The sequence below is a fragment of the Thamnophis elegans genome, chromosome 6, assembly GCF_009769535.1.
Source record: "Thamnophis elegans isolate rThaEle1 chromosome 6, rThaEle1.pri, whole genome shotgun sequence".
NCBI lineage: Eukaryota > Metazoa > Chordata > Lepidosauria > Squamata > Colubridae > Thamnophis > Thamnophis elegans.
The window spans coordinates 24437162-24451362 of NC_045546.1; the positions used below are offsets into that span (position 1 = coordinate 24437162).

The 14201-nt window shown below is 44.0% G+C and overlaps 1 protein-coding gene across 1 annotated transcript in view; it reads left to right on the forward strand.

Moving 5' to 3' along the window:
- Positions 1 to 2987: 2987 nt before the first annotated feature.
- Positions 2988 to 14201, forward strand: part of B3GLCT (beta 3-glucosyltransferase) — an 86420-nt gene continuing 75206 nt past the window's right edge. The window contains 2 exon segments of the mRNA XM_032219982.1: positions 2988 to 3247; positions 13670 to 13728. Coding sequence (XP_032075873.1) covers positions 3166 to 3247; positions 13670 to 13728 — 141 coding nt within the window. The 5' untranslated portion in view covers positions 2988 to 3165.

Here is a 14201-nt window from a genome sequence, read left to right on the forward strand (position 1 = left end):
TACAGTATTTGTGTGTGTGTGTGTGTGTGTATGTATGTATGTATCAGTGCTGGGTTCCGGATCCCATTTCAACTGGCCCAGTGTTGCCTACATGACACGGCCGGTGCATGCGCACATATGTGCGGCACACGCATGCATTGTAGTTGCAAACGACGCTTCCACAAGCCTCCGCAACGCTCCAGCTGTTTGGCAGAGCATCGCGCAGGCAATGTATGTGTCATGCACATTTGCGGAAGTGCTGAAAGCTTTAAAACATGGTAAGGAGCTTGAGCGGGTGGGTGGGCCCTTCAGAGCACCATACCGGAATGGTATCCGGTGCTCCGGGCAGGCTCCAGTACGCTCATACTGGGGCGTACCGCCTGCAACCCACCACTGGTATGTATGTATGTATATATGTATATGTATATGTATATAGAAGTGCACATATCATTAGAATTTGCATTAAATGCTATTAATGTATTACTTAATCTTATAAAATTTATACTGATCAAATCCTTATAGACTATTTGTATTGATATTTATCATATAATTTTTCTGTACATAAATTAATTCATTTTAGTCAATCTTAAACCAATGAAAAATCTTTTTGTTGCATGTAATTGATCCTCAAGAAATCACATGCAGTCTCTTCAAGAAATCATATACTAAAACCCTGAATGTTTTAGTAAATGGCCTTAAACCCCCTAAAATTTAGAATACAAGGCATATCTATTTAGTAATAAGGGCCCTTGCTCCTTTTTTGTTATTGTTTGTTTAGTGTTAAAAATTTATGTCCAAAATCTTTTTGAATTCCACAAACATAATTAATGTAGTGCAAAATCTTATCATTATGGCATGGGTACATAATTACACAGAGGTAGCTACGTATCAACCTTTAATTAATAAACCTAACCTATTTGGAGGGAGAAAAGTGCCAGACAGCTGCAAGAAATGGACTTAATTGATTGGTGCCCAAAACTACAGTAATTGCCCACTTTTGGGCAGGGGAAAAAACCGAGCTGAAACAAATTTGACTGAATTGAGTTCACTGAGATATACTTTCAAATACCGTATTTATATATTAGATTAAATTTGTAGAACGCAATAGGGACATATTGCTGTATTCTGTCTTTTTCTCCCAGATGTGTATGTATACATTACAGCCCTAATTTCATTTCAAATAGATCAGCATTTCTACTGCATTTTCTAATGCGTTGCTTTAAAGGGCATCACATTCTTTACTTTTGTTAACCTTTCTGAAATGTCCTTACTGAAGTGTCATGGTTCAATTCAGTTGATAATGTTAAATATAATTGTTTTCTCTTAAATTTTCTGAACACTTGGTGATGTTATAATAGAGCTCACGAATAATCTTCTATAGAGTGATAACATTTAACCTGTTCCTTGTTTCCCTTTAAGTTTACAAAGCACGTTTTAATTAGAAAAAAATGTCCAATGGCCAGATACTTATGATCATCACACCACCTACCTACATCATGTGATCACAATTTGGGCACTTGGCAACCAGTTCACATTTACAACCATTTGTAGTGTTCTGCAGTCATGAGATTGTGATTTGCGACCTTCTCAGCCAATTTCTGACAAAAGGTCAATTGAGGAAGCTGTATTCACTTAATGTCCATGTGGTTTTGCTTAATGACTGTAGTAAAAAATTGGGCCTGGTCATCTGATTACTTGCTTTATGACCTCCTTGATTTATGATGGAAATTTTAGTCTCAGTTGCTGTTGAGAACTATCTATATTGAAATGTTTTCTTACAATACTACTTAATCATATCAAACACTCAGTTAGGCTTACACATTAGTCATATATTAGCTTTCCAGCCTGAAATTCCTATTACTCTCTTGCGTATTCTGCACACGTCCAGACTTATCATCCCATTTGCCCAAATCTTCTGTTCTAACACTGAAAACAAAGCAGAATCTGTGGGTGAGTGATGGTCACACTCTATATACCTGCCAGGATACAACTGTAACTGACAGGTTAACTGCTTTGTGAAGCCATAGTGCTTGCAAAGAGCTGACAGGGAAGCATAATGTGGTCTCCCTAGCCAATAGGTAAGTACAAAGATGGCTCAATCGGTTAATGTTTATCTGATGACCAGCCCGGAATCCTCATTCTTCCTCTGTTATTTTCTCATCAAAAGTAACGATGTAAAAAGAAGAAAAAAGTCAGGTGTTTTTATTTATTTATTAAACACATGTATACAGCTGCCCAACTCGCACATGGTGACTTTTCATAGAGGCAATCTGCCAAGCCACCTATTCTGCCCTGAATTTAGAGCCCTTTTGGTACTGATTTCACTCACAGCAGTAGGATGGTGAGAAGTGAGTTACTGGACATTAAAATCATCCAGTAGTGAAATTCTGTTGTTTTGTAGGCAGTGTGCACAGTTGTTTCAGCCTCAACCAAAAATTCAGACTGCAGCAGTGCAGGACAGCAGAGAGATCACCAATTTACCTGTGGCTTAGTTAGATTATTTCAAAGGTTGCTTGATACAGGTAAGGCTCTAACCGCTAAGAGGTGCTGTGTCAGCTCTTTTGCTTTATGCATTAAAATCAATCTGTGGACTTCAGGGACGCTAGTTCAGAAAAGAAAAAGTGCATTGCCAAGAAGACCAAAGGAAAGCTACATCCCTGTGATGTATATATCACAATACTCAACCTCACCTTGTATATTGAGTTGAACTAGAGGCACAGCTGAATTTGGGGGGGGGGGGGGATGTTGCTCCCTTGCAACCCTAATGCAAGCAGTACAGTGCAGTCCATCTGTGCTGCTAAGGATTCCAGCGCTTGAAACGGCCAAAAACCTAACGGCGAGGAGAGGGTTAGATACCAGGAAGCCCCGCCGGTGAAGGAAGACGAGTTTGGAAACCGTGTGAAAAGCTAGTCCCGAAGATTGGGGTCGACCGCTCCCCCCTCCCCGCCCCTCTTCTCCGCGCCGATCAGCGAGTGGCCATTTCTCTCACTAGGTGGCGCCGCCACCTCCAACACGGCGCTCTTTATTTTCTTTCCACAGAGCTGCCCTGCACCGAGACCATCCCGAAGCCGCTGGAAATCGGCTCCCGCTGCAGCAAGACGCGGAGGCCAGCGCAGGCTTAGCGCTTCCCGTTCCCCCCCGGAGCTGCGAACTCGAGAGGAAAGGGACGCTGTTGCTACCGCCGAAATGCAACGCGGGGAGGAGCGCGGTTGGCTCGGGACTCCCTCCTGCTCGGCTGTTTTTTTCCTTCTCTCGTGCTGCGCCTGGGGTAAGTGAGTTGGTGAGTTGCGGGAATTGCCCGAGCAAGAGCAACTGTTGTCGCCGTCTCTTTCCCTCTTCGGGGCGGGAAAGGAAAAGGCGGCGGCGGCAGCAATCGCTGCACGAGAGCGGCTTTCCTACCGCTAGTCCTGCTCGGTCCCCTTGCCTTCTCCTCCCCCCCCCCGCCCGAGAAGGGAAGCGGATGCGGCGGCAGCTTTCACCCCCGCCTTGAAGTTTGTTCGCGGGATAGGCTGCTGCTGGCGGAGAAGCGAGGGAAGTCACTTGCCCTTCGCCCCTCAGTGTTGCTGTTTCCTGTCCCTCTTCGGTTTATCATTGCAGCCTGTCCGGCAGGGGAAAAAGTCCGGAGTCCAGAGCCCCCCTAAACCCTTGTTTTTCCTGAGGTTGAGAGCCGGGTGGGGTGTGGAAAAGTAACCCCGGAAACGAGTTGAAAACTCCGGAGAGGCAGTGCGCTTTTAAGCTCTCTTCAAGTGCTTTTCCCCTACTCTTTAACAGCAATAGCAATTGCACTTAGACTTATATACCGCTTCTCAGTGCTTTACAGCCGCCTCTGAGCGGTTTACAGAGTCAGCCTATTGACCCCACGACAATCTGGGTCCTTAAACCAGAAAGCGGGCATGGCGTCAAATTTGCCGCCCCCGCTGGGTGATCCTTATGCCACCGATGCGACGGCGGGAAGCGCGCTGGCCGTATGTAGGGGTGTGCAGGACGTGTTAGAAGGCAAGGAAGGGTGGATTCCCCAGGCTTTGTGTCTCCCACCAGATCAGTCAGGCGGGAAACGTCTCTCAGTCATTCTCCCTAATAATTGGGACAAAGGCAAGTTTTGATAAATGGCTAGCAAAGCAGATTTAGCCGTCTATTATAATTTATTGCCCCCGGAGCTCTCTTTTTGTGTGTGTGTGTGCCAAAGAAGCAGCCTACAAACACCCGACCTGCCTCTCTGAGCTGGCACAGAGGCTGCTGCTGCTTCTTTGAGGCAGGGCAAGGGGTGGTAATGTTCCTCCAAGTGTATCATAAGCTTACTGCAATATCTCTTTTCCCTCTAAGATAGGTTTTTGCGGGTCGAAAAGCAGGGATAGGATATAGTTGGAAAGGCAGAGTGACTGACCAAGTGATGCATGAAGTTTAAATATGACAAAGGAAGGAGAAATAGACATCTGAGTCATCTTGGCAGAACTGGCTTGGAATTTACACACTGATTATGTATTAAATACAAAGAAAAAAGCAAATCAGTTTCAGATATGTGGGAAAACAAACACACTATGTTCCCACAACTACATGCATGAGCCATGTGATCCAGTAGCCAAGATTGACAATTTTTCAATGCTTATGTCTTGGTTATGAACCCAGAATAAATGTCATGCCTAGTTAATATTCCCCTTTATTTGAGACATGGTTTTTCGTTAGTTTAAATTTCTAGTTAAAAATGGCGGCGACTGTAAGTTTGGGCAACACAATTAACTGCAGAAAAGCCACTGGGGAGCTTCATGAGATGGCTACAAAAAGCTGATCGACATATACACCTTGATGAGTTGGAGTTGTTTAATGTTCCTGTGGCCTCTCTTGTCATAGTATAGCTATACTGTTACAGGATTTAAGAGCTTCGGCATCTACAATGACATGAGGAAGATGCTCTGAAACTAGCAAAATATATTTGAATACTACCGTATTTACTGCACGGTAAATACTGCCCTATATTGGTAGAAATATGGTAGAAAAACTTATTTTAATATTTGTTTGCATGTCTCCAGGTTCACCTGATTCCTGGCAGTTGATAGATGGCATTTTAAAACTAGCTTTTTTCTTATTGAGTATTGAGAAGGGCTTATCATTTATTTTTCTGTCTTTTAGTAATCATTTCCTACCCAGGTTTGCACATTGAAATTCTCTTAAGAGTAAAAATGGAGAAACTAGAAATGTATTAGCATAAAGTGTTATTAGGTTAGTGGATAAAATTGGCTTGTTGGATCTCTTTTGATTTTCACTTCTATTTCTGATATCTGGTGGCACAGATGCTATATGTGTGTGTGTGTGTGTGTGTGTGTATTATTTATTTATTTATTTATTTATCAGCACAAATAAAAAAACCACATATATATGTATATGTGTATGTGTGTGTATATATATATATATATATATATATATATATATATATATATATATATATATATATAAATAACACACACACACACACACACATATATATAAGCCAAGAAAACTAAGTTGCAGTATAAATATAAGAAGTACTTACCTTCATCCTGATGTTCTACAGCACCTACAAACACAATATTTTTCCCTCTAGGAACAGACATTTCAGTACTTAACAATAGAGGAACAGTACTTGCTCTATGCAGTGCAATCTATAACCAACCAAGATTATAAATCTGATAAAATCTATGTTACATCACAGAGCTATCAATGAAAGATAAATAAAAGAAACCACCCAACACATGATGATTTAAAAGAACACTAAAACATCTCCCAAGAATGAACAAAAATGAAAGATAGCCCTTAAAGTGTGTGTGTATGTGTGTGTTTTTGCACAGGCTTTAATGGTGGTGGTATTCTAATTGCTATTCAAAAATTAAAATATAATGTCTGTAGGCCTACAAAACATAATACATAAGGGAAAGTAATGAAGACAAAAAAGGAAAATGTATATATTAAATTCCAAGTTACATAATCTCACTTATATCACTTGGCATACAGAGAGAAAAAAACAGTTTCTGAGATCTGTCGCTTTCTTTTATGTACCTATTTGTCAATTACAGAATAAAACCTAAGAGGAAGCCCAATAAACTTCTGTGATTCATTTTAATGGTCCTCTTTCATTTGTAGAAAAGCTTTGGATCCAACATAAGCTTGTACTATTCATAGAGGAAGGGAGGCTGCTGATTCTTCATTTCCCCTGAAGATGCTGCCTGCTGAAAATGTGCTACTGGCAGCAATAGGGACCTTTCAGATCAGCAAGAAAGATAGTGTTGAGAGGCAGGAGGAGAAATTGATGAAAATCCTCTCTTTGTTACAAGAAGCCTCTGCTAGTTCACATGGAAAACTAACAGTGCAGGCACTGTTAAAATCATACCATCAAAATGTTAGCAATTGCAAATGTTATCTGGAAACATATTATTGTTTCTTCTTTTTCTCATGTTTGGCTTATCTTATTTAATGTAGCCAAATAAGACCACCCATTCATTTACAGGCCTGGAGAATCCAAGATTTAAATAAATGTTCAAAAAATCTACAATCCCATGTTCGCACTTATCTCTGCCAAAATCACAAGAAACTCAAGGGAGTTACTTCTGAATAATACATAAGCCAACACTCTTAGTTAAATAATTAAATCATTTTCTCTGGAACTTTTCAGTTGTAGAAATCTAAAAGTAAGCTTGTATGACTGCTGGGCCAAAGTTTCATTCCCATTATTCATTAAGTGATGATCTGGGAATATGTTTTATTTAGGAAGCATTCACTTTTGACACCTAACTGTATTGCATAATTTACCAAACCAAAGGAGAAAAGGCTTGGAGAAGAGGAAATAAAAATATGATGCACATTTATATGCAAAAGGGAATTTGTACATGATATCCGTATAGATTCAACTTTGGGGCATGAAGCAGTGGAGCAGTAAGTAAACAAATGAGAAGAGAAGTACTGACTCAATGTAAAAAGGAAATGCCCTGTGTATGTTTGACAGTGTAAACATGACTAAAATGAATTTTATATTCCCATCAGTATTAGTGAGTCTCCTTGAACTCAACAAGTGTAATTTGCATAGGATTGCGTTATGAAACACAAGTAAGATTTATTTTCCATAGAGTTAAGACTATAAATAAAAATGATTTTGACAGAATATTTGTAGCTTGGGGATGAACTATGGGATCCTTGGTGCTCTGAACTTGGTTGTTTTCTTGCAGACGTTTCATTACTCAACTACCCTGTTTCCCTGAAAATAAGACCTCCCCGAATAATAAGCCCAATTGGGCTTTTGAGCGCATGTGCTAAAATAAGCCTCCCTTGAAAATAAGCCCTCCCCGAAAATATTGCAACACAGCAGCAACCATGAGGTGACCACACTCGCCGCCTCCTGCATCTCAAAAATAATAAGACTTTCCCGAAAATAAGGCCAAGCGCTTATTTCAGGGGTCAAAACACCCTATCGTATTTTCGGGGAAACACGGTAGGTAACATTGTTAGTACTAGAAGGGAATGGGGATAGCTTTCTTTTTGTATACTAGTGCAGCACCCCCAACCTTTTGGGCATCAGGGACCAGTTTCATGGAGAGGTTTTTCCACAGATTGAAGCGGGTGTGGTTTCGCATGCAGCCTGCATCCCACGGATGGGGCTTCACTTGTTTGCAGGGTCCGGTTTCTGACATGCCACGGCCCAATGCCGGACCAGGGGTTTTGAATCCTTATACTAGCGGTTTGCTCCGTCACTGTTGGTGGGAAAGTTTTGTTAATTTAAAAATGGGTTATCTGTTTTAATTGTGGCTGGATTTAGGGCATTTAGGGTATTCAAATGTAAATAGATGTCATTTGACAGAATATGGAGGATTCCTACATGATTCCGTAAGTTGATTGCTGTTTTCTTATCTAAATATTTTTTCTACATGGTATTTATCACCATAATCTGCATTAGTCCTGGAGGTGTACAATAAAATCCATTAAGACACATGGTGCACTCTCATTATCTCCTAAATGCTCTCCAACAAAGAAAATTTTATTAGCTAATAATGTTTTTGATTATCCAATCATAATCTAAATAAAATTAAGAATGCAATAAATGTTACTTAAGTTTGCTAATAGGCTGAGTAAAGAAAGCCAGGCTGAAATTAAATCTGGACAGTATTGCGGGTCAATGGGAGATAGCACTTGGGAATTCACATTCAGCACGTTGTGAAAAGGATTACATTCCTCCTGAAAGAAAGATCCGACTCATAGTTTAAGATGTCGTTGCTGGACTGAAAGATAGTGGTTTCATAGAATGCATTTGCTCTGTAGTCTTTTATTGCTCTCAGATGCAGAAAACAAGGAATACAAAAACAGAAATAATTTTTCTTACAATACGAACAAAAACATGAACATTAAACTTTGAGCATCCAAAATAATACTGGCCAATCTTTCCAGAATGTAAATAGAAAGCCACTTCATCGGCGCAGATTCAAAAAGGGGGTCTGCAAGACTGCAAACTAGAGGTAGTAACTTTCCTTTCCTTCATTAAAAAAAAATATTTTTTTGCTAACCTCTTGCTCAGTTAATCTATGTCTGCCTTTGTGAGTTATTGGGGAAATTCAAGGCTGGATGAAAAAGAAGAGTAAAACAGCAGAAAAAGTAGAAGTAGTAAACATCAAAGGAAGAACTGGCCTGGTGTGGTGGTCTGGTAGTTCGTAAATGAGGGAGATGCTGAAAGCAGCATAGGAAAAAAGTTCAATTCTTGCCAGCACACAGTTGGCACTAGTGAGCCCTCAAAGCTGCAGCTGTCGTGGTGGAGCCATTCTGCAAAATATCAGTGGGCAGAGAGGAGAGTCTCAGCAGAGTTGCGTAGGGTTAGAGTGTCACCAACTGTCACCTGTTTCTTCCAAGAAATACAAGCCTATGGAACTGGTGATTGATGTGGTTGCTTGATTAGGTCAACAGAAGAGGTGGTCAGAGAAAACTGGCAGCAAGAAAAAAAAAGGAAGATCAGAGGAGAACCTGAAAGGCCACAGCTCTGTGCAACATTTGGCAGTTGTTTCATCTGTCCCCTGTTGTAACTCGCCTGTGTACAAATACACAGTGACTTGAGTAAAAATGGTGGCCATGTAATTGTAACTTGTGTGAGATGGGTGGCCATATAAGACCATTGTGAGATGGGAAGGTGGGAGAGATACTGAGGCAGTAAAAAGTGATATTCATCTATCTCTCTAACTTCCATAACAGCATTGATTGAAGTGCATCGAACAGAAAGATTTAACCAAGGGCAAATGGTCCCAAAAGTAATCTGATCCAAATGATGCAACACGTGGGGATTGTTTGGGGGAGTGTATGAGTATGTGTGATTCGGAGGACCTGCCGGGAGTTGCGGGGGCTATGGGGGTGGTTGAGGGGACCAGAGACACGGGAGAGGGTCGGGGTATTGCGGTCGTAACAGGGAGGGGCAGATACGGCGGGGACTTCAGGGCAGGCCATTACCGGGGAAGGAGGGTTCGCTACATTACAGAGATCCCTCCTTCCGGCCCTGGGAGTCCCACTCCGAGACCAGATGGCGTAAGTAGTCAGGACCCTGGTCTCAGGCTGTTGTCGCTAAATGCCAGGTCTGTTGTCCATAAAGCTCCTCTCGTCCGGGACTTAATTTTAGACGAGAGGGCAGACCTGGCATGTATTACTGAAACCTGGCTGGGCCCAGAGGGAGGAGTCCCCCTTGTAGAGCTGAGCCCAGAAGGATTTCAGGTGCTGCATCAGCCGAGAGCCCAGGGAAGGGGTGGAGGTGTGGCCGCCGTTATCTGGGAGTCGTTAGTTCCTCGTAGGGTCCCTGCTCCGGAGATTGTCGGGTGTGAGTCTTTGCTGTTAAAGTTGGACCTCAAGGGTCAAGTGGGGCTGCTGCTAACGTACCTGCCTCCCAACAGCGTTGCAGCAGCCCTCCCCTCGCTCCTCGAGTCGGTAGCCGAGCTGGCAGTTGAGTTCCCTAGGTTGATGGTCCTAGGGGACTTTAACTTGCCATCGCTCGGTGAAAACTCTGATGGGGCGCAGGAGTTCATGGCTTCCATGACAGCCATGGGCTTGACCCAAGTAATTCGAGGCCCAACCCACTCAGCGGGACACATGCTTGACCTTGTATTTCTCTCGGAGCAGTGGATTTACGATCTTGGTCTGAGGGGGAGCGACATCATACCCCTGTCGTGGTCAGACCATTGCCTACTGAGGCTCGACTTCCGGAGGCCAAACCCCCACTGTAGGGAGGAGGAACCGACCAGGTGGTTCCGCCCCAGGCGTCTTATGGAACCATCAAGGTTCCAGACAGAGCTTGGGGTTATTCCTGACACTTTCGCCCACAGTCCGGTGGAGACTCTGGCTGCTGCGTGGCACTTGGCAGCGTCAGAGGCCCTCGACCGGATTGCGCCACTACGGCTCCTCCGAGGCGGCGGATCCCGGAGACCCCCTTGGTTTACCGAGGAGCTCCGGGAGATGAAGCGCCGGAGGAGATGCCTAGAGCACCGTTGGAGGTCCGATAAGTCCGAATCGAACCGAGCAATGGTAACCACCTGCACCAGGGAATATACTAGGGCACTTAGGGCGGCAAAAAGATCGCACATAGCCACCCTGGTCGCATCCGCTGAGTCCCGCCCAGCCGCCCTGTTCAGGATAACCCGCTCCCTACTGAACAAAAGGGAGACGGGGGAACCCCTGCAGGGCAGAGCTGAAGAATATGCCCAATTCTTAGCGGACAAAATTGCTCGGTTTCGGTCGGACTTGGACTCCACACCTGCAGTTCCAGCCGAGGCACAGGGGGATCAAGGAGAACAGCTCTGGGTTGAGTTTCAGGACGTTACCCCCAGGGATGTGGACAAGGCCATGAGAGCTGTAAGTTCCTCCACCTGTGTTCTGGATCCGTGTCCCTCATGGCTGGTTGTTAACTGCAGTGAGGTGACACGAGGCTGGATCCAGGCGGTTGTAACCGCCTCCCTTCGGGAGGGGAACTTCCCCGCCGCACTGAAAGCGGCGGTGGTGAGACCCCTCCTGAAGAAACCATCCTTGGATCCAGCTGTCCTCAACAGTTATCGTCCGGTCTCCAACCTTCCCTTCCTGGGGAAGGTTGTTGAGAAGGTGGTGGCCTTCCAGCTCCAACGGTCCTTGGAGGAAGCAAACTATCTAGACCCCTTCCAGTCAGGCTTCAGACCCGGTTACAGCACAGAAACCGCTTGGTCGCATTGATGGATGATCTTTGGAGAGCCAGAGATGAAGGACATCCCTCCATCCTGGTCCTTCTTGACCTCTCAGCGGCTTTCGATACCATCGACCATGGTATCCTTCTGCGACGACTGCGGGAGGTGGGAGTGGGAGGCACCGTGCTACGGTGGTTCTCCTCCTACCTCTCGGACAGGTCGCAGTCGGTGTTAGTGGGTGGGGAGAGATCGTCCCCAAGGCCCCTAAATTATGGGGTGCCGCAGGGCTCGGTCTTATCCCCCCTACTATTTAACATCTACATGAAACCGCTGGGAGAGATCATCCGCAGGCACGGGATCAGATACCATCAATATGCGGACGATACTCAACTGTATCTGTCCGCCCCGTGCCAAATCAATGAAGCGGTTGACGTGATGGGCCGGGGTCTTGAAGCCGTTATGGACTGGATGAGGGCTAACAAGCTTGTGCTCAACCCAGAAAAGACCGAGTGGCTGTTGTGTTTTCCTCCCAAAGATTTGGCCAATATTCCAACACTCAGGCTGGGGGGTCAAATTCTACACCCCTCAGAGAGGGTCCGCAACTTGGGAGTCCTCCTGGATCCACAGCTGTCATTCGACCACCATTTAACGGCTGTGACCAGGGGGGCATTCGCCCAGGTACGCCTGGTGCGCCAGTTGCGACCCTACCTGAACCGGGAGGCCCTCACAACAGTCACTCGGGCCCTTGTGATCTCTAGGCTGGAATACTGCAATGTGCTCTACATGGGGCTGCCCTTGAGGAGCATCCGGCGACTTCAGCTAGTGCAGAACGCAGCCGCGCGAGTGATAGCGGGTGCACCCCGATTCACCCGCATAACACCTATCCTCCGCGAGCTGCGCTGGCTACCTGTCGATCTCCGGATGCGCTTCAAGGTGCTATTAATCACCCATAAAGCCCTACATGGCAGTGGATCTGGATACTTGAGAGACCGCCTTCTGCCAATTACCTCCCTACGACCTATAAGATCCCATAGATTAGGCCTCCTCCGCATTCCATCGGCCAGCCAGTGTCGGCTGGCAACCACAAGGAGGAGGGCCTTCTCAGCAGTAGCCCCGACCCTTTGGAACGAGCTCCCCGTGGAGATTCGTACCCTCTCCACCGTCCAGGCCTTCCGCACTGCCTTGAAGAACTGGCTCGCCCGTCAGGCCTGGGGATAAGAATCGCTACCCCGCCCGAATGATGAATGGATGTTGCTTACTATTTTATTATATGTTGTTGTCTTAATGTTGTATTCCCCTCTCCCTGGTTTTCTGTGAGCCGCCCTGAGTCCCCTCAGGGAAAAGGGCGGCCTACAAATGCTAATAAAACTAAAACCAAAACCAAACCACTTGAATTGCACTTGGAAGAAACGGGGAAATATCTGATGCAGCACCTAAATCAGTGGTTTAATCATCTCAAAGCATTTATCAATTGTGCTGCTACTTTCTGCCAAAATAGGTTAAATAGTTTCCTTCTTTCTTAGCACATTAACTTTAAAACATTTCAGACTTAAAATTGTTAATTCCCGAAAAGTGCATTGTCCAAAAGGAATCCGTACTTGATTGTACAATACTCTTAAGCAATAGGTTCACTGGTAAGTTAGCAATATATGTACAAAGTTATCATCGCTGAGAAAGATAGCCACCATAGCAACTAGTAATAACATTATTTCCCACAATACAACCACACTTGACAGGTATAACACCTATAAAATCCTGCTGCAAGACTTTTAATGACTGTATCTAACTGCATGTTGCTTTAGAAATTAAATGCACTTTTGATATTCATACAGTACAGTATTACTTGCCTTTGTGTATTTAGGTAAACTGCTTGGTTGCCAAACATGAAGATAGTATCAAATTATTCAGGATAATGGATCCCAGTGCTGTTGTATGGCAAACTTGTTTTCAAATTATGCCAGATAATGTTAGTTTTGTCTTTTATGACTTGTAAGTTTTTAACCATAAATGTTTGGGAAGCATATTCTGCTGCTGTTCTGATTGTGCCCAGATTCTGATTGTGGCTGTTTCTTAGACTTGTTATCCTGGATTGTTTCAGGAAAAAATGTACTGTGAACAATTTCAGCCTCTGAAGAAGTCCTCTTTCATAAATAAAAATGTTAAGCTTAACCGAAAGATAAAAGGTAATATAGATGTGAAATGCATATTATTTAGAAAAGTGAAGTGCTGGATAACAAAGCTATGGCTGTATAGGCTTGGTTTTGACTTGCAACTATCTAAAGTGGCTTCAGATTAGATCATTTTTTTATTCCAGGAAGAATGGGAATAACATTTTCACACTACAGCAAACAATACAGTACTAATTTCAAACATAATGATCTCATGCTTGAAACTAATGTCTATAATGATGACTGCTATAGACATTCTACACATTTAAGATATATTATTATCTAAATTGCTTTTTAATATCTATGTAAACATAATTTCTCATATTTAAAAAAACAAGACACATTTGAGAGGAGGGATAACTTTGTTCTCCTTTTTTTCAGCTTTAATTCTACATGTTGCTGCTGAAAATGGAAAAGATTGGACCGAACTTCTGTCAGAGGTATTAAATTTCTTGTGCAAAGATAGCAAGAAACTTGAAAAGATTTACCTGTAAAATATGTCAAGTTTTGATATACCAGTAAATAGGTTTGCTTGAAATGCAAAGAAGTTTTTCACAGCTCTGATTGTGAACAGCATTGTAATCTCATATGTTAAAGTTCTGTTTTGATACCCAGCATGCTTACTGTCGGGTGAGATTGAAAAATGTTAGCAACCGGTTCTCTGCCCAGTTGCTGGGTGGGCGTGGCCTACATGTCCTCCTGCACCACAGCAGGGGGAGTGTTTTTGCCCTCCCCAGCCTCCAGAGCCTTTCCCCGAACCTCCAGGAGAGCGAAAACGGCCTCCAGAGGCCAGAAACAGGCATGTTTTCAGACTTCCAGTACTTCCGGTAGGCCCGTGTTTTGTCCTCCGGAGGCTTTCCCTGAGCCTCCAGGAGGGTGAAAACGGCCTCCCCCGAACTCTAGAGGCTCTCTG